General features: G+C 38.1%; 1 protein-coding gene across 6 annotated transcripts in view; it reads right to left on the bottom strand.

The window, feature by feature from the left end:
• Positions 1-21,538, bottom strand: part of LOC143211828 (KICSTOR complex protein SZT2) — a 50,863-nt gene extending 29,325 nt beyond the window's left edge. For 2 of the 6 annotated variants that reach the window (XM_076429836.1, XM_076429835.1), the window contains exons 1-10: positions 20,871-21,538; positions 14,759-15,076; positions 11,390-11,467; positions 10,476-10,881; positions 7,593-7,813; positions 6,691-7,075; positions 5,484-5,733; positions 3,129-3,869; positions 1,716-1,915; positions 785-948 (exon numbers count right to left, since the gene is read on the bottom strand). In XM_076429836.1, the coding sequence (XP_076285951.1) occupies positions 785-948; positions 1,716-1,915; positions 3,129-3,869; positions 5,484-5,733; positions 6,691-7,075; positions 7,593-7,813; positions 10,476-10,881; positions 11,390-11,467; positions 14,759-15,076; positions 20,871-20,891 (2,784 nt within the window). In that variant the 5' untranslated portion in view covers positions 20,892-21,538. Of the gene's footprint in view, positions 1-784; positions 949-1,715; positions 1,916-3,128; positions 3,870-5,483; positions 5,734-6,690; positions 7,076-7,592; positions 7,814-10,475; positions 10,882-11,389; positions 11,468-11,967; positions 12,226-14,758; positions 15,077-20,870 lie in introns of those variants that run through there. The other 4 variants (XM_076429833.1, XM_076429834.1, XM_076429832.1 and 1 more) reach the window with 4 other exon arrangements.
• Positions 21,539-21,580: the final 42 nt, after the last annotated feature.

Raw genomic sequence — 21,580 nt, 5'->3', positions numbered from 1 at the left:
CAATGTTGACCGATTTCGATGAAATTTTCAGTATGCATATGTTACCGAAATCTATAAAACGCATTTTTGAAATTATCGTTACAGGCCCAGATAAAAAAGTTGACAAAACATCATTTTTAAAAATTTTTTATGATTCCTATCAATTGCAATCGTAATAAAAATTTTTGTTTACTTATTCTCTAGCGAACTAGCCGGTCTAACATCTTGAAAAAATTCAAGTCCTTCGGACCAATTTCTTAAAAATTATGCGATTTTTAAGGGTGTCCTTTTAATATTGCCGCTGACTGTACCTCATCTCTGATCACCAGACCAGTCCACGGCCAGAGTCGCCAGAAAGTGCCCAAACCAGCACTCGAGGGGAATACAAGGTACCCCCTCTCTGATGACCAGAGTAGAGTAATATGTGACACGTTGCGCGTGCGCGGCGCGACGTGCCACATATTACTCTACTCTGGTCATCAGAGAGAGGGTACATCATCTTACCGTGATTCCCCTCATCTGGCGACACGGCACGGGCACCGTGGTCTACGGTTTTAGTGGGGGACGTTGGGGTGTAATCGTTAGGGTTTTATTCATTTCTTTAATGACACGTTTCTCGTTATCTGATCGAGCTCAAACTTTGCACTGTTGTATTAATTGGAATAGTCCTGGGGTGCGGAGCAAAAGAATTTGTATTTAAATTTTCCGCAAGAGCAAGTAAGAGCCACCCTAATTTACTTAGCTAGTTAAATGTGTGTGATATGACTATATTTCATAATATGTTATGATATTTTTATGTACTCACCGCATCTGGAAGTTCGTGGTATTGCAGAAGATGCATATAACTTGCTGCAGATTGTATAGGTAATTGTACCATACCACACTGAGGTTCGATCCAAATTTCAGAAACAATTTGAAAATCGCCAAAATTTTCAAATTCGTCAATGCTCACTTCACCATCAGCTGTGCCTGAAATTTAATAAAGTTCTAAGTAATATATTATATATAAATAAAGGCCTAAGTTCTCTACTGCAACGTTTCGTTATCTTGTAAATTTGTTTCTCTTGTTTCTGTAGACTTTTGAGACCAGATTTGAAATCAGCGTGAAAATATCTACGGGAAATGATATGTATACATATAGCATGTTGAAAAAAAAAGTTTTCCGCGCGTGGTAACGGAGAAACCACATTTTCTTGAAATTGTGAAAGTTTAACGAATTTACTCAAGGTTAAAAAACGTTCGCACCATAATCCCCCTATTTTCCCCATATTCTGCCAAGTTTCAGCTTTAATTGAAAAAAAATTTCATCGCTCTACCTCATTTCTATCGAAAGTTCTTTGATTTTGAATCGAGTTTGGTCGAATTGTAGGTCATTTTCGTATCTCGAAAAGTATTGGACATATAAAAAATTTATGTACGCCATTACATAGGTTATAGAAACCACAGAAACTTTTCAGTATAACATTTTTTTCCCCAGTGTAGTATATGTATGCTTGCCATTTACGAGAAAAACACCGGCTTGTGAATCTCTGAACAGCGTGTATAGTAATACGCCTTCATTCAAAACAGGAACGAACAAAGGGTGTGTAAAACTTGAGAAAAGCTTAAGGTCTCCAAAATATGACGACTCAAAAGACGTGTACATAGGTTCGGCAGTACGTGTGTTAGATTAAAATATAGTTTTCTCTAATTGTCTTATTTATTACATAATTAAAAACTGTTATTAGTATTCTTACCTTCGTCGGTATCTTCTTCCGAAACACTATCACGTTCTAGCACTGAGCTTGATATAACATGTGGTGGAAAGAGAATATATTGAATAATGCATGGATAAGATCCATCATTTTTATCAACACCCTGCATTTGCACCTCAAGAACCATGTTCAAAATGCCCGCTGCTGAATAAGTAAAGCTGAAGCCTTCGGCAAGTCGCATCCTATATTTAAGAAACCATATACAGTATTATAATATGTATATTAACAGTATACAGCAGTAGCCCCGTCTCGCATGTGAATGTGAGTTGCACACTCACACGCCGCTAAATGCATACAGGGTGTCCCAAAATTCCTGAACTTCCCGGAAATGGGAGGTTCCTGAGACCATTTGAAGCGATATTTTCCTTTGCAAAAATGTTATCCGCGGCTTTGTTTAGGAGTTATTAACGAAAAACACGGACCAATCAGAGCGCGCCGGGCCGACTGTGCCAACTCGCGTCCAGGTCGCGCTCTGATTGGTCCGTGTTTTTCGTTAATAACTCCTAAACAAAGCCGCGGATAACATTTTTGCAAAGGAAAATATCGCTTCAAATAGTCTCAGGAACCTCCCATTTCCGGGAAGTTCAGGAATTTTGGGACACCCTGTATACAGTCAGAGTTGGGCAAAATGTAATTTCAATTACAGTTACAATTACTTGCCAATTACTGTAATTTGGAATTGCAGAAATACAATTACAATTACATGTAATTGTAATTGGAATTGCAATTACTTGACGAATCACTGTAATTGTAATTGTGGTCCGCAATTACAATTACTGGTTGAGCGAAAGTAATTGCAATTACAATTACAATTACATGTAATTGTAATTGAAGATGTAATTAATTACTCATGTAATTAATTCCTGCCCAACTCTGTATACAGTAAAGTCCCAATCTAAGCACGACGGAGGTGACTGTTCCAAGTCAGTTCGCCTACCCCCTCCACTGGGGGTATACCCCGCGAGGCGCCAGAAAACTCGAGCTTTCACTCAACATAGTTTTCACCGACAATATTTCACCAACTCCGGATTTGACCAATAATAACTTTAGCCGACAACGTCTTTAACTGTGGCGGCCCGTGTAATCAGCACGCCGCCGAACCACCGCCATTCACAGTATACGCAGCGACGACTGTCCTCGGGAAGCCAAGAAAAACACTAAAATCGGTTTTGAGGGTAGCCGTCGTTTTACTAACGTATTTATTTATTTTTTAATTTAAAATAAAATTATTGTTTTGTTTTTAAACAGATATAAGTAAATAAAGGAATACATTAATAAAACATGTATTAACTTACTTTCCGACTCGACTGTAAGTATAAACATTTCTGATAAATGTTCTTCGAAATAATATAAATAAAAAAAAAACATAAGAATGTATAAATATGCAATATTTACCTTGTGATTGTGGAAAGAATTCTCGCAATAGCAGTTATATTCAATCTTGGCAAGGTAATTCCCGGTATGGTTTGCACAAGTGGACGCTTTATATGCCAAAGCCATCGATTGTGGTACAAATATCTAGATAAACTAGTTGTCAACATTCCTCCGAAGATTATTGTAGATTTCGTTGAGTTTGTTTGAGTTCCATCGGGGAACACAATCGAATTTAAATCAGTTGGCATTCGCTCGTATCTAATTAAAATCCTTTCTAAAGATTTGTGTATAATAGTGCAGGATGGAGTTTCTCTTTGTCCTGTTGGTCTATTCGGTAAAGTTAGCTTAGACAACCGCTCTAGGAGATCGATAACAACATTGTGTCGAACCACTCCTTCTGTACCAGCAGCGAATGCAATGTTTAGAATAACACAGAGGCCCTTACAACTGATACGAATTAATGAAAACGAAACTGGTGGTTTCTCTATTTCCTTATAAATAAATTGCACGTATGTATGGTTTTCGACGAGCACAAATGTTGCCCAATTTTTTAACATTGCATAGAGAACTGCCGCTGCCTGACGGCTTTGAACACATTGAAAACGGCCACTCTGATTTGCTTGGTGCAAGTGTTTTGGCAACGGTCTGTCATGGGATAAAATTAATGTCACTCTCTGTGTATGCATCCAACGTGCCCATTGCAATGGATTCAACGATACCACAGGCTGCCATATTTGTCCAAACTGTGGACATGCTGCATCACTACAACCAAATACATCGAAATGATATTAAACAATGACATTATACAATTTTTATATTTCATAAGAACGCAGAGTCGAATCTCGGGTATTGCGATAACTCGCTCGTCCGAACTTGTTCTATTCTTTTAGAACCCGTCTGACAAAGTCGAGTAAAGTGTTCCGATATGGTCAAAGATCTCTCGCGCGATGGTGGCGCTTTCAGCCTCAGTAAAGTAAGATTCTCAATAAAGTGGGGTACCTTGAGCACTCCGCAGAATTTTAAAAGATTTGTATGATTTGATTCTGAAAAATGAATGTATAGCATGTGTATTTGTGTGTATTTTGTAACTTGTAGGACACGTCCTGAAGATTTTTTGTCCGGAACAGATTGTTTCGGTACTTTCGCGCCAATATAACTGTCTCAGGGCGCAGGGCGCAGGATCCCACTACCTCATCATCATAGATACGCGACTGTTTTGCCCACGCATGCGCGAGAAATCTTGGACTAATATCGGAACACTGGTCATGGACCGACCGATGTGTTTCAGATGATATTTTTTAGTACAACCTGGCTGTATTATTATCCGATTTATGCCGTGTTTGAGCTTATTTAGATCGGGAAAACATTTTCAAGCGATAGGTGATTATATATAATATTGATCTTAGTTAGTAAATGCCAATACGCTGTGCGTTACAATATTGCCTCTGATGCTGAATCACGGCCATGTCGAATATGTAGTATCGCGCGTCGCGTCGTGAGCCTTCCTGGAGACAACAATGTAAGCGTTTCACCATCACTTATTAATAACAATAAAATGTTTGTTAAAATTCATAATTCTGCCATGGAAACATTATCAATCGATTGCAAATACAGTAATGTTCCTCACGACGCAAAAAGGCTGTACACGCAGGACGCAAAAAAGAATATCCCCTCCACTGTAGTACATCTGATCTCGGCTCGGGTATATCGGTGTGAACCAGTGGCGCACCCAGGGGGCCAGGGGGCCAAGTCCCCCCCAAGAAAAAATGTTCAGCTTCCAAAAATAAAATTGCGGAATACCTCTCGACAGATATGTTGGCTAAAAAAAAAAGGTCATCACGCAAAACCGAGGGCTGGGTTCAACTCGCCCCCCCCCCCCCCGAGATTGCATCCTTGGTGCGCGCCACTGGTGTGAACCACTACTAATGCGACGCGGAGAGTCGCAGTCGTCGGCACAGTTCAAAGGCCCGTGCGTCCTCACAATGTAACACCAATATTTAATCTTTTTTATTATTATTTATTTCTTTGTGAAACTTTCATCAATATATTCGTGGCATTTTTCTGATTAAAAAAAGACCAAACACGATATAATTTCAACTGTATTCAGTGGTTTAATCGACGATGAACGTTTCGAACGCAAACCGAATTTGTAGCAGAAACTACTAAATTCATTATTAGTAAAGAAAATAACAAATTCCAACCATATTCCAAAGCTATTACTACTAATAAACAACCCTTTGCCGTCTTCTCGCACTGCTCGCGGCTCTGACTCGTAACAGTTTCAGTTTTAACAATAAAAAAGTGCTAGAATTTGTTTGGTTACTTTGGTTAGTCAACACATACACAATGAAAAATTACTATTTTATAGAAATATACCTTAACTGCACCGTGCTGGGTGAAGGGTAAGCTGACGAATAAAATACTGGCATACCACTCCGAATTGTATCCGGTACGCTATACCAAGTCCAACCGAATTCGGGAAACCAACTGAAATGAGCAAGCATAGCATCGCTCTCTGTTAACGACGTTAATGCGGCCCAAAAGTGATTTACAACACCTTGGCGATATTGCGATTTCAGTGGCTTTTTAGATAAACATGTAATATCGTGAAGAAATTCATAGGGAGCTAGAACAAAAAAGTTAATTGGTTACTTTTACACAGGGTTGACCGGATGGATATTACAATCATAAAGGGTTCCCGCTTTTGGTGATTCCAGGCTACATTCTACAAACAAAAATATGTCGAAAGAGAAGAGATAAGATCTTTTTTTTACGCCTGATTTGTAAGACAATCGAGTTTGATAACACTGTCCAATAGCCAATAATCGTTTTGATTGTCACTGTGCGATCCTTTTACAGTTTTTTGCGCTGATTCCGATTCTGTCCTTAATTTTTTCCCTAGACGCACAGTTTCTGAGAAATTTTATTTTGAAGAAAGAGAAATTTTTCAACTTTAAACAAATATTGTGATGTTATTATAAAAGATTTAGCGGCATATCACATTATAACATTTACAGTTACAAAACATTAGAAATTATATTATAAACTTGTAACTTCTGGTAGTATTTGGTTGCTGGCTATTAGCTGCACACTGTAAACGAAGATCGACCTTCTTATGTCTCCTTATTACCTCTCTTAGAGCTCATTCAGACACGACGGAAACCGCGCCGCTGCAAACCGCGCGGACCTTATTTACATTGGCGTAAATGGATGCGTTCACACGTGACCGCGCGGTCTAGAGATCCGCGCGGCTGCCGCCTCTGAACCGCAGGAAATCCAATCCGCACTGTTTCCGCGCGATTTTCATCTTCGTACTGAGCTAAAACTTTGCCCCCCTCCTGCATGTCCACGCGGTTACCGCCTCATCCTGAACGACTGTCAATTCTGACGCGGTTCAAATCGCGCGGATTCCGCCGTGTCTGAACGGGCCCTTACTATACATATAATAGAATTCTTGGGTCCTTATTACTTATTAATAATGAATAACATAACATGCGATACCGCTTCTTCATTATCGTATAATGATTCGTCTATTTGTAAACCTGATTTATACTGACAATTAAGTAATTACACTTAAACTTACCTTCGATGGTAATTGTATATTGTATTGTATTAGATACAGACAATGCTTTCGTAGACCAAGGACACGTTACAATGTACTCTAAGGAAACACTAGACTTCCACAGTAGAGCAAAACAAATTTCAAGCACATCATCTCTCACGTTGGCCCGTTTTATCAAGTATCCTTCCCGAAGCCGACAGCATAGTAAACTGCTTAATGTGCAAGTCACTTTATCTTCAATTTGTTTCTTTTGTATAAGTTGAGTTGACTTTTGTTCATAAAATAATGAATTTTTCGAATGCCAGTTGGGATAGTATGGCAGATCATCATAAAGTACTTCGCGATACAGTTGCCAGCATAAAAAATTTTTATGATACGTATTCATTACTGTATCATCTAAATGTGTCTGTAAACGATAAAAATTATGTTGTAAGTTGTACATATAGAAAAACCGAAGCAATTTTCTTATGAACTTCATGCTTTATCATAAACTATGAGATCACGAACAACAACAAAGTTATCAATATTCAAAAAAGTTCAACAAAAGTTGGAACACTGACCCTTCCGTATTTTTATAATTTTGTGTAATGATCGGCACACAGAAAGACAAAAAAAAAACAATTTATGTAATTGAAACATGGTAAGCAAAGACATATTTCTGTGGTTGCCAGGAAAAACGCCGCATGTCACAATTTCAAAAAATTTCGGTTTATGCATTAACTGAGCTTTATAGTATAGGATTTTCGTCTTTACCAGAAAACCGTGCGAAAAAGGGACAACATCACAATGCATAAGTTGTTCAGAATGTTAATCTTGACTGGGTTACCTGTTGTCAACCTTTACCATGAATATGCCACTACGTAATATTGTATGGAATAATGGTAGACACGTGTATACGGTTAATATTGAAAAGTTTTACTTACAATACGTGGAATGAACGACATGTAAGTGCCCAAAGTAGCTCTGGCAATGAAATACAACAGATCTTGATATGGAACCAAACCATCAGCAGAATGTGGATGATATGTACTTCCAACATGTAAAAAACTACATGCAACAGTTGTTGCACGTAATTGCTGAATAACAGAGTCCAATACATAAACATCAGTGGTTCCTATGATACCATCGGTCACAATTATCATGTCTGCAAATTCATAAAAATGCAAATTTACCCCATGCATGTATACAGGGTGTCCCAAAACCCCTTCGACTCCGGGAAATGGGAGGTTCCTTAGGTCATTTGAAGCAACATTTTCCTTTGCACCAATGTCAGCCGGGGCTTTGTTTAGGAGTTATTAACGAAAAACACGGACCAATCAGAGCACGACCTAGACGCGCGATGGCACGTTCAGCCAGGCGCTCCGGGAGACGAGCGTGGTGTAACGCCGCGATGCCGCAACGAACAAGAGTTTCTCGAGATTATGTGAATCTTCCTCGATTTGGATGAGCTTTGGATATGTTGTCAAGACCATGATTCTGAACAACATTTCCCTTTACAGTTTTTGTCGGCCGGCTTTAGTTTACGCGATAAATGCAAAAACTTGTAATTGTAAATCGATCGATTGTACTATCTTCTACCCGATTTGGATGAGCTTTGGATATGTTGTCAAGACCATGATTCTGAACAACATTTCCTTTAGACTTTTTCACGGTCGCGGAAGAACTTTACTTGTCAATTCATATGGGTGGATCTTTTTACCCGACTTACGGCAACGTTACCCGAACGAGAGAAGAAGCAGAAACTGATTGTATTGAAAACTCACTTATTCAGCCGTAAATCCATTTGCTGCTTCGAAATGTGTGTCACTGGGTCACTCGGTGACGAACTGTACAGATGTCTTCAGGTATACGACAGTACCGAAAGCTAAGGGACGTACGGCCAGGTCGACGAACTGCACAGCCGGTGGTAGAAGGCCTAAGGGATGCGCGGTCAAGTCGACGATCCAGAATTTCACTTTCACTTTCGATTCGATAAATAATTCGTATGTTTATTTCACACAGATGCCTTGAAATTTTTCCACACTCACAATCACTGTTCACATTTGTCAACACATAGTTATGCACTAATAATAATTGCCATATCCCTTGTCCTGCTGCACAAATTACAACAATCAGGTAATACAATCACTAGACTGCGGATTTCATGCATTTGTAGCAAACGTGAGTAGGTGCATTTTAAGACACTAGAGAGATTAAAATAATTTCAAAACACCAATGTATTATTTTCAACTTCTTAAAATGATCACAATCAAATATCTGTCTGGCTCCTGTCCCTTGTAATAGCGGCAGCCAACTTTCATTTTACATAAAGATCCGCAGTCTAGTGATTAGATTAAATAATCGTTTAATTAGTTTAAGCAATTATTATTAGTGCATAACTATGTGTTGACAAATGTGAACAGTGATTGTGAGTGTGGAAAAATTTCAAGGCATCTGTGTGAAATAAACATACGAATTATTTATCGATTCGAAAATGAAAGTGAAATTCTGGATCGTCGACTTGACCGCGCATCCTTTAGGCCTTCTACCACCGGCTGTGCACTTCGTCGACCCGGCCGTACGTCCCTTAGCTTTCGGTACTGTCGTATACCTGAAGACATCTGTGCAGTTCGTCACCGAGTGACCCAGCCACACACATTTCGAAGCAGCAAATGGATTTACGGCTGCATAAGTGAGTTTTTAATACAATCAGTTTCTGCTTCTTCCCTCGTTCGGGTAACGTTGCCGTAAGTCGGGTAAAGAGATCCACCCATATGAATTGACAAGTAAAGTTCTTCCGACCGACAAAAACTGTAAAGGGTAATGTTGTTCAGAATCATGGTCTTGACAACATATCCAAAGCTCATCCAAATCGGGGAGGATTCACATAATCTCGAGAAACTCTTGTTCGTTACGGCATCGCGGCGTTACACCACGCTCGTCTCCCGGCGCGCCGGGCTGAACGTGCCATCGCGCGTCTAGATCGCGCTCTGATTGGTCCGTGTTTTTCGTTAATAACTCCTAAACAAAGCCCCGGCTGACATTGGTGCAAAGGAAAATGTTGCTTCAAATGACCTAAGGAACCTCCCATTTCCCGGAGTCGAAGGGGTTTTGGGACACCCTGTATATTGTATATACAGTAAATCCTCTATAAACGCAAAAGCTTCGGGGGGATTCGTTTGCATTTATCGTAGACGGGACACTAGTTTGTTGAGCTTCAAAGGCCGAGTCGAACGTAGAGGAGGACGGCGCGTGTAAAGAGAGACCGCACGCGGCCGAAGCGACTTTGCGACTCTCCGCGTCTCTTTCTTTCCCATACGCTGTCCTTCCTTGCGACCGAAACTTTCATCGTCGATTAAACCACTAAATGCAGTTGAAATTATATCGTGTTTGGTGTCATTTTAAGCAGAAAAATGCCAAAAATAAGCTGGTGAAAGTCCCATAAAAAAATAATTAAAAATAAAGAAGTTTTGTAATTCGATTAGTAGTGGTTCACGCCGATATACCCGAGCCGAGATCAATCATAACTCCCCTGCGGCATTGGCCGGCAGTGCAGTGGATAGGCACTGGATACATTCTGGGTAGAAGATCGCAGAAAAATATCGCTACTTTACTGTACATACAAGCAGGAAGCTAAAGGAGATAATTAAGAAATCATGGGTAGGGGAAGGCTTCGTGGAGGAATGGGAGAAGGCGGTAATAGGCCCCATATACCAGAAAGGAGATGAAAACAACCCTGGCCCCTACAGACGAATAAGTTTACTATGCACCGCATATAAGATATATGTATGTTTCAAATTAGTATATCATGCTACAAATATACTTACGTGCACAGCTGTGTTCCGGTAGAAGCGTTAGCGCCAACATGCCATATCGCAGCATGTTCACAAACGTTGATTCAGGAGAAATTACGGAAGTGTTTGTAACACTGTTACTATTATTTTTATTCAAACAGGTACTACTTTCCTCAAAAAGTCCACCCACCAAACGTTCACTTTCAGCTCGTAAGTTTTCTAACTGTTGACTGGCTACGGCAGTAACAGATGCAACTTTCTCCTCTAATATATTAAGTTGCTTCTCTATGAAATTTGTAAGTTGATTAACATTGTTCATGGTCACTAGCCAACCTTGCACTAGAACTGGCTGTGCCGGACTAGTGAAAAAAGGTGTATGAGCTATTACAGTTACGTAGATTTCTGGCTGCATCTTTCTATTGCTTCCTGGTATGACAAACTGTAAACATAATAAAATTCATAATATACAGAAACCTATTTATTCGGGGGATATAATAGTTCTACATATAATTATCAAGTAGCTCTTATAATATCAGTTTACTAATGCCATTTTCCACCTTACAGATTGCTCTGAAAGCCCAGGATAGGGCGCCAACGATTAAACGTAAACCAAACACCGCGGTATTAATTTACGAAGGGTCTTAAACTTTAACTCCTTAAGTCGACCCTCAAAATGTACTTTAAAAATGCAATGACTCGATTAAATTATATTTATCTGATATTCATCTCTATCGAAATGGTAAATGAAAACCTAGCGAGATAATACAATTTCATTTACACCCACAAATACATAGTTAATGACCATAAGAAATTATAGTGATTCAAATGGCTATTTATAACTCAAAACATTTAAAGAATAATTTCAACTCTTTTGCCACAACTTTCAAAAGTTAGCGTCTCTGCTTTTAAAGGAAATAATAAAGTATGCCAGTTATTTTTATACTTACAGGTTTGATAATACCCTCCAGGAAGTGTTTTGTTGCTACACATACTTCGTCTATGACTATTTCACCATGCTGTATATCCTGAAATACCACGCCGAACTTTATGTATAATGTGGAGAATACGAATATAACTTTTGTTCTATGATACAATTTTTGTTCCACCCGAAAATAACCAGTACAACTACCATGCCTACAGAAATTACGATTGCAAAGAATGGGGATCAATTTCTGATCCTTCTCTTGTTCACGACTCAACGACAGCGCTATACGCAGACATTATGCTATGCGTGGCCTGTCGCTGAGTGGGAGTCAACCGCGCACAGACCAATTGGTTCGTGTTTTTCGTTAATAACTCGAAAACAAAACGTACCGGCGCAAAATGGCAAAGAAATAGTGCTTAGAGTTGCCTTGGGAATCACCCCTTTCAGAATTCCTAAAAAAATTTCGGGACCCCTGTAGTTATCGAGGAAATCACTTTTGAAAACGAACGCAAAGAATCTAACAGTCTAGCCGAAGAGAGTCAATATTGCATTTCAACTTTTAACCAACTTTAACCGAAAGTGGCCCGTTCGGTAACTTACCAAAAAAATTTCGAACCCTCTCTACCAAGTTGCAACCTTACACCTTGTCTGTAAGGATGTTACAAGCCTGAGCCGCGAGCAGCGTGAGAGGCCAGTGGAAGGTTTATTACCGTTTGAATATAGTTTCAATTTATTAGTTAGGTGCACGGACGAACCTGATGCGAAATCAAGGAGCCGCTAGGATTATAGACGGCGCGGCGTGGACAAACTTGACGCGTAGTCGGTATCTCCAGGAATGAAACCGAACGAAGACGAACCTAAGCGATATCAGGGCGCTGCAGAAAGGTGAAACTTCGTGAGCGGATCCAATGTGAAATTGGGGGAATCACTAGGCGTGACATAATTTAGTCCCCCTCGCATCTAAGAAACTTCTAAAAAATGTTTTTTTTCAACCGCAGCACATCTAACTAAAATTCTGACAAATTGAGAATAATACTTGCAACAATATCTTATTGCTAAATCAATGTAAACATTATTACTTGTAATCTGCAATTTTTCGAATCTTTTTAAGTTTTTTAATATACCCTAATATGTGAGATATTTTTCGAAATGAAAATACGGCAAAAACTGGTTTTTCGCCATTTCTCTATAACTATTCTTACAGACGGGGTAGAAAAGCATAACGTGTTATTCATTTTTCCTTGATAGTTCGTACCATTATCTCTCTATTTCTCTCATATTCTACAATATTTCAGCTTTAATTTAAAATAGAATTATCATTCTATCTCATTTCTATCGGAAGTTCTTTGATTTTGACACAAAATTCATCGGTTTACCCAACCGGACGGGCCACGTGTTTGCGCGTCGCGTTCCTCGCAGCGTCAGTGTGTCATCGAACAAGCAGTACAAGTACCAAGGAAACTACGCCATATTATTCATACAAACTCAATTCTTACCACGACAACAACAATTCGAACAGAACCAGCTTCCTGGAATATACAATTTAGTGCAGGCCTGGCCAACACGCGGCCCGCCGGGCGATTTTATATTTCTATTGAAAACTTCTATTTCTCGTTGTATGTATACAAAAAATATTAAATAAATGCGCAAGTGCGACTACGAACTCCAGATCTATATTTGATATTATTGAGTTATATAATTGAGTTACAGTGCAACAATGAAATGAAACAACTTTTTGCGTCCACAACAAAAATTAATTTTTACAATACTTATATTACATCCGAAAGATATTCCAACTGAAGATATTTTGCACAACGAGTTGTAAGTGCTTTTGGATCCACATGTTTGTGGAACATTTTTTTCGAAGATGATATTTATAAATGAGTTCATCACTGCTACATCACCTGATGCCAATTTAGGAAACTAGCTAAGATGTGCAACGTCGGACATAAATATAGATTTACAAAAATTAAGTGAAAGAAAGGATAAAGAAATATCTCATTAATTAAGACTCGAGAGTTAATTATATTGAATCATAGTACGATAACAATAAAGTTTTATTCATTTTGTATTTGTATTACATTTTTTAAAAGCATGCATACCTAAAGTGCGGCCCGCTGTAACGTTACACGTCACTAAAGTGGCCCGTGAAACCACTTGAGTTGGCCAGGCCTGATTTAGTGCAAGGTCTTTTCGAGTAACAACTGATTTTAACCCCCACCGTTCAGTTCCTGCAATTCTTAGGGTGGATTTATAGTGGAGCAGCGAGGTGAGCTGAGCGGTGAAAAAAAGAAAAACAAAGAAAATACATATGTACTTTTTCATTAGTATATGTCAAAATGTTATCACGAATGTTGGTTTCTTTTCACCGCGCCGCTATCATCGATGCTCGCAGCTCCACTATAAATCCACCCTTAAGCGGCCCCTACACGGTCAATCAGGAATGACAGTCTGATTGAACAGTCAGACTGTCAATCCTGACTGTGATCCTGACTTCAATCAAAATAAATTCATGTAAATTTGCTCCGTGAGATGTCGGTAACAAATTCTGATGATTATAAAAATTATTTTCGAATGGACGAAAGCCTATTGAAGACTGTTAAATAGTTTCTCCTCCACTTCCTGTGATTGAAGCTCGGATTTCGAATTTCCAAATATCTGAAAATCCGTCAGTCCATTTCATCAATCCGCCTTTTACGATCAATCCGAATGTCAATCTTCGACGTGACTGTCATTCCGATTGACCGTGTAGGGTCCGCTTTAGAGAGTTGATCGATCCTTCATGAAACAATCGTACCGTTCGGGTTGTATTTATCTAATAATGGTGCCGGCGCGGCCGTGCAAGAGTGTGCGGGCCCACGCACACATCGCTAAATCCGCATATACGTATATACAATTACAAAGTTTACGAGAATACAAGATGACGCTTCAACATTGCAATGAGGAGTTCAGAAGCGGTCAATTTGGATTCCTAAAAGTCAAATCTAGATGCGTCCGGTGCCCAAAATGCATATTTTTACGTTATGGAGGAATAATTTGTAATATTCGGCAGACACCGCATGTCACGAGGCATCCGAAGCAAGCATGATATCACAAGATGGCCGCCACTGACAGATTTTCGTAAATATTGAGAGATTTATCGTTCAAATCGCAAAAATTTGCCTGGCAATGCGCGCTATCGCTCGGCCCAGGCTCGTAATATGTTCAAAGGTTCAAAGAACATGCCATCCATTTAAAAAAAAAAATTAAGTAACTATCACGAAAAAAATGTAGAAGTTATTCGGATGGCTTGCCGTAATGGAATTCAGAATTCATTCAGTATTTCAGTTCATTGTTCCTTGGGGCAAACCATAAAAAATTAACAGTGACTTGTTAAACATGTAGTACTTACAACAGTTGCGAGAGAAGGACTTAAGTCTAAATTAAGTACGATTCTGTATTTGTGTGCCAAAAATATTATCGATGTTGTAGAAGTCACTTTATAAAGGAATTGATGACTCGTTTGAGCAGACCAAGAATCAGGTTTATTTTTTGGCAATACAGATACAATTTCCAATTCTTCTGCTTCCTTCTGTTTGGAAGATTGGCACTGAATTGTTATCAGAGTGTCTAAATGCTCTAACATCCATTGAGCTCTCACATTTCGAGATATGGGAAAACCTTTCTTCATTAGCAAAAACACGGTCGTTGCTTTTAAAATAGTTCTCTCCTGTAAAATAAAATCGTTTCGTGTAATAATTAAATATTCTGTTATAAATGTAAGTGAGAAAATATAAAAAGTAAATTTACGTAATAATTATTAATGAAGTAACAATACTTTCTTTTACAAGCGAATGTATAACACAGTAGTAGCCCGAACTTACGTCCTAATTGATTCTAAAGTACATAAAATAAAGCACAAAGTGCATACAGTGACCCGTGTTAATATTCTGACACTCACAAAAATCTTTTTTAATATTGAGTAAATATTTACAAAAGCGGAACCGCGGAACAGCTCCGATCGCGTTGCCCTTGAAATATGTTGTCAAGGTCAACATTCCGACTAACTTTTTCCTATACGCTTTCCTACACGCTACGGTCGGACTTAGTTTCCGAGATATTTGCAAAAAAAACGAGTTTCGCTTGAAGAAACAAGAAATTTTTGCCTTTCTCCTATGTTATTCAGTAGATATGGACGAGTTAATTCCAAAAATCCAAGTTTCCATCTTGCAGGTTCAATGGTTCAAAAGTTATGAGCGTTTAAGGTTGAGCGATTTACAGTGTTTTTGATAGGTAAGAACGTCGCAATGTTGCTATCTAGTGAGTCGACACGTAGATTCCCAAGCCGGCCCTCCCCAACCACTCGACCTAACCACCAATCAACTAATTACGTGCTTGAGAAGCGGCTACATCACACGTACCCCCAGTGTTACTAACAAGGAGAATGCAAAGCCTTCGCGTCACAGATTTAGTTGAGACTTTACAAAGTTATAGATCTCGTTCCCCTGATTACGAATATACCCCATTATAGGGGCAACTACAGCTTGTCAAATGTAGCTGTGCGGTTGACCAAATTCATAGGGATGCGCAGAAGAAAACAAAGACCGCACTCGACGAGAGAAGGATGCAACATTTGAACGGTAAAGTACACACCTCGTCAAAAGTGCGTACTGTCCATTATTTCTTACAGCAGTAAACATACAAAACAACTGTTTATATGTTTGTGTGAATACACTTGTGTCACTATACTTTTTAACTGAACTGTCGCAACGTGAATCGTTTGACAGGTGACGTATCGTTGTGAAGTTCCGTTTATTTACCACTGCGCAGCGGGATCATTTCCCCTTGCGGGGGACATTCAGCCGCACAGCTAGATTTGACAAGCTGTACTCAGTAATTTTCGAGATATTTGCAAATTAAAGTTTTGTGGACGTATAACATGTCAATTTAGTTCACTCTGTTGCCTAGTATGGTGTGCACGGTGCATTATACAGGTGTGCCGACTTAGCATCTCTGTATAATGCTGAAATTTGGAGGCAGATGAGTCGTAATTCTCTGGCCGCCGCCAGACGGCGCATAGTTCCAGGTGCCGTACGTGTACGAATGAGTGTGATTGTGTGTATTCAGCAGCGCGCCCGCAATCCCCGCGATTGTTTGTACATTCGCACATGTACAGTGTACCTGGAACCATGCGCCGTCTGGCGGCAGCCAGAGAATTACGACTCATCTGCCTCAGTTTTTTGAGGGAAGTCGGCACACCTGTATAATGCACCGTGATGGTGTGGCGTAGCGGCAGCGAGCTGGACTGCTACGCCGCGCCGTGGGCCCGGGTTCGAGTCCCGTCGTAGTAACTTTTTTTTAAATATTTTAAATATACTTTCAAGTGAGAACGACAGTTTCGAAGCCGAATCTCGGGGCCGAAGTACCAACCCGGTCAACGAATCCCGTGCGCAGGATAGCGAGACCGTAACGGTGAGTCGATCCAGTGATTCCTTGTTCTAATTTTCGCGGTAGCTCGCAGATTTGGTATGAGGACGACACGTTATTATCTCGTCCTCGACATTTCGCTTATTTACATTAGCGCCTCGTGTTTCGAACTCGCGTCCGTTTCGTGGGCGCTGTGAGTTTTCGTGGAGCAGTTCCCTTAATTCTTGTTTCGGAAGTCTTCCTCAGGAGCCGCGGCGAAATTGGATAGTTCGTCGTACAGAAATTCGGTAACGCGAGGTGAATCTCGCTCGACTAAATCTAACATAAAAGATGCGATTTTTGCTGTCGTTATTTCTTGAAAAGATTTAAAGGGTACAAAAAATCTGCCGAAAATGATGGCCCAATGCTATGCAGAAGATCTCGCTTGGAGAAAACGAGAACGAGAATGATGACCCTATAACCGACTCCTCTGTATTATTAAGGGGGTAGTCTACCCTGGATTTGTAACTAGAAAATACCTAGAATATTACTAGAAAAATGGCTCGAAACATGGGTTTGCTGGTTTTCAGTTAGTGTCCTTATTTGAGCAAATTTTGGACTGGGTGAGGGCTCATTCGAAAGAGGAAGGTTCACCGCAGGGGGCTCTGGTCATGAGGTTAACGAGAATATGTTTATATCTAATAATATTAGTGTCCAAAGTAGAGTAAACATCTAGGAAAAAAAACCAGCAGATTTCAATGCATTTTTCTGTCTCCACAAGTCTTTTTGGCTGATGGGATGACCAGAGCCCCCTGCGGTGAACCTTCCTCTTTCGAATGAGCCCTCACCCAGCCCAAAATTTGCTCAAATGAGGACACTAACTGAAAACCAGGAAACCCATGTTTTCGACCCAAAATCTAGTAAGATTCTAGTTATTTGCTAGATATTTGCTATTTACTAGGATCTTACTAGATTTTGGGTCGAAAACATGGGTTTCCTGGTTTTCAGTTAGTGTCCTCATTTGAGCAAATTTTGGGCTGGGTGAGGGCTCATTCGAAAGAGGAAGGTTCACCGCAGGGGGCTCTGGTCATCCCATCAGCCAAAAAGACTTTTGGAGACAGAAAAATGCATTGAAATCTGCTGGTTTTTTTTCCTAGATGTTTACTCTACTTTGGACACTAATATTATTAGATATAAACATATTCTCGTTAACCTCATGACCAGAGCCCCCTGCGGTGAACCTTCCTCTTTCGAATGAGCCCTCACCCAGTCCAAAATTTGCTCAAATAAGGACACTAACTGAAAACCAGCAAACCCATGTTTCGAGCCATTTTTCTAGTAATATTCTAGGTATTTTCTAGTTACAAATCCAGGGTAGACTACCCCCTTAAACACTATTCAAAGTAGATACTATGATCTAGGTTACTGGATACGTCAAAAACTCTAAATCAAAATATCGTTAAAAGGAAACAAGCGAAACCCCCTTAGGGGTTTCAATTTTTTTAAATGCCGAAATAGGTGTTTGATTAATTATATCAAAGAGCATTAAGACCAAATTTCAAGCAAATCCGCGCGACCACAAATAAAATATTCCTCTTCTTTTATTGCGATAATTGGCATTGATTAGGTAAAGTAGTGTTACTTTGTAGGGTACTTTGCTTAGGATATTTAACAGGTAGAGAATTATACACTATAATATAAAAAATAATGTACAATTTCAAATCGTTATCCAAAAACATTGAGAAGTATTTTTATAGTCATTAGTTATAATCATTAGTTTATAGTATAGTATTATTTGTTATGTTCACACGTTAAAGAATTACCAAAAAGAAGCTTACTCAACAGGAATCGAACCTTGAACTCCTTTTCGGTGAACTGAAAACTGAATTTCTCGGTGACTTAGAAAATATCATTGCAAGTTATTCTCTATGGCTTATATTCATAATTGAACATTGAGAAGTATGAAACATTAAATGGTTATATCTTTAAAATTTACCAAGTAACCAAGCGATTAATATTTCACATACATTATATGTCAATTAATTATTATTATTGTACAAAAGCATGTTAGAATCAATGTTGAACAGTTGAGGTTCTTACCTTGTTAGACATAATTGAATTCATTTGAAAGATATATACATATGCTCCCAGAAATAAGTGACTGGCTTAATGATTTAATCCTATATATCAGCAAAGGACCCCGCACTAATCATATGAAAAATCTATCCCGGTAAAATCAGTTGGATTTTTCATATGTTGTAGCTTATGATCTACTGAACGAAAGATGTAATGGGCACAAAGCTCAATAATGGACAGTTATCGAGTTATAATCAGTCAAACATGACAAATTCGAGCTGCCGAATACTCAAATCAGAGACCATCACACCACAATCCAAATGAGTAATACATAATAAGATCATTTTTTTATTAATCCACACACACACGCACGCAAACATACACACAGCAGAGAGTGTTTGGTGTAAAAAACTACTATGGGAGTGACGAACCGTGGGGTCCTTATCTCTGCTGTGACACGCAAAGATTTTTGTGAAACGGACATTTTCCTGTTCACAGACCTTTTTAAGGTCATTCAAAATTCAAAAATAATGACACCCCACACACCTAACAGATTTTGTAAAACCCTACTATTTTTGTTTCAAACATTTTTCCAAAAAATAAATACTTCCCAAGATTTGAGTATTCGGCAGCTCGAATTTGTCATGTTTGACTGATTATAACTTGATAACTGTCCATTATTGAGCTTTGTGCCCGTTACATCTTTCGTTCAGTAGATCATAAGCTGCAACATATAAAAAATCCAACTAGATTTTCCATATGATTAGTGCGGAGTCTTTTCTCTGACAGGAGTACCAAATAGATAGAGAAAATTTAGCTTTTCAGAGTTATTTTTCCCTAAGTGATTTCACATATATGGATATTAAAAAACATAGAATATGTTGAAGCTAATATATGACCCAAATATTTGGATCTGTCTACCATGTCACATGTCAGACGATCATGAATAACATCATGCCGCCAGGCTGGCAACGCTGACTTTTACAACACTCTTAAAATGCCGCCACTGTGGTGGTACCAATCGCAAAGGGTTAAAGGAGGTATTTCAAGGACAATGTTTAACTAGACCCATTATTGTATGTGGCCTATACTTAGGCTTATGTATACTATCAAATATGTTTCCTCTGTAAACCCGGATGAAGTTATAGCGCAACAAAGTTAAAATTAAATTATGTTCAAATATTAAATCTACTCACTGTATAACAATAAAAATTTGAAGGGTTCAGAAGCCAATCGGTATAAATCTTTGAGCATGAAAATGGAAATAATAGAAATAGCAGATAGCATACAAATAAGCTTAAGTTCAAAAGAAAATAAAACTTGTAAATAGCTGTTGGTCAAATAAAAAACAAAGACTAAAATATTATGACATATGTTTTATGTTTCTATGTTATCTTCGAAATACACATTAATAAATATGCATATAAAATTATAACACAGTTTGCTTACTATTATTTTATTCAAATGAATTTTGTTCTTTATCAGTTAAATATTTCTAATCACTATCAAAAGAAGGTGCATTTTCCTATAGTAGAAATAAGGTATTTTAATTTATTTTACTCGCAGTATATGGGAAACAATTTAATATATAATTATACTAATTACTTATTACGTTATAAAAATACAGCATATAATTATTTCTTAAACAATAAAAGAAACAAAGAATTAAATTACACCGATTATCCTCTGAATAATTTTGTTGATTATTCAGTGGTCAACATATGTATAACCTCTATAATCTATTGTTTACATTCGAAAAATATTGATAGCAACTGATGTTGATTATAAAGAATTTCTCAAGCTATGTATATTATTTTCGAAAAAAAATGGACTTACACTTATTGGTTTCTGAACCCATTTATAAATAGTTATTATGAATGTCAAATATTTTTACAAACTTTAAATTTACTTTTTTTCATAGTTACGAGAAAGATTATAAGAAAAAACATTATTATCTATAAATGATAAAAGAAAGTATATTATAGTTATTGTTCTAAATGAATAAACGAATACAAAGGTTTAATAAACAATTGTTTTATTACCTCATCTTTTGCACAAGCCATGATATTGCTGACGTGTTTATTTACATATCAACTATCACTATCTTCGACGAGAAAAGGACATTACTAAATACACTATAAGTATTATTACTGCGTACAATTGTTCAAAGGTCGTACATCACTTATTGCTTTCAGTTGGATTGTTTGCTTATTTCTTCACTACAACGTAACCTTAAAATTTTAAAAACACAACACCATTAAAATTACATCTTATATAAAATTCTATTGTTTAATAAAAAGTTATAATTATAATTACACACAAACTGATTAGTTTTAAGAAATGGTTTCTATTCTGTAGAAAAATACATTCAAAACAATAAACACAGAAAGGTGTTCACATATGTGTAGATTTCAGTAGCTATCAGTAGCTAAATATGTCGGGAAAACTGGATAAGGTATATTGTTTACATTTTTATCTAGCTTTAAATGAGAGAAAATGAAAATAGATATCGTTTTAAAAAATTTAATTAAAACCGGAATACGCATTTATGTATTGCGTAAATAAAAGTTGTATTCCCCACTTCTGCTTCAGTACACGCTCTGGGAAATAGTATTCCCATCTATATTAAGATATTCTGTGGTATCAAAAGCAGAATCACCACTGATATCAGTGAGAATCACAGCTGATCACAGCCTTCTCTATCTCTATCTCTGTCTCGAAAATGAAATTATGTGACATGCGGCGTTCTTCC

This window comes from Lasioglossum baleicum, chromosome 9, assembly GCF_051020765.1.
Source record: "Lasioglossum baleicum chromosome 9, iyLasBale1, whole genome shotgun sequence".
Lineage (NCBI taxonomy): Eukaryota > Metazoa > Arthropoda > Insecta > Hymenoptera > Halictidae > Lasioglossum > Lasioglossum baleicum.
This window is presented reverse-complemented; position numbering and strand designations above follow the sequence as displayed.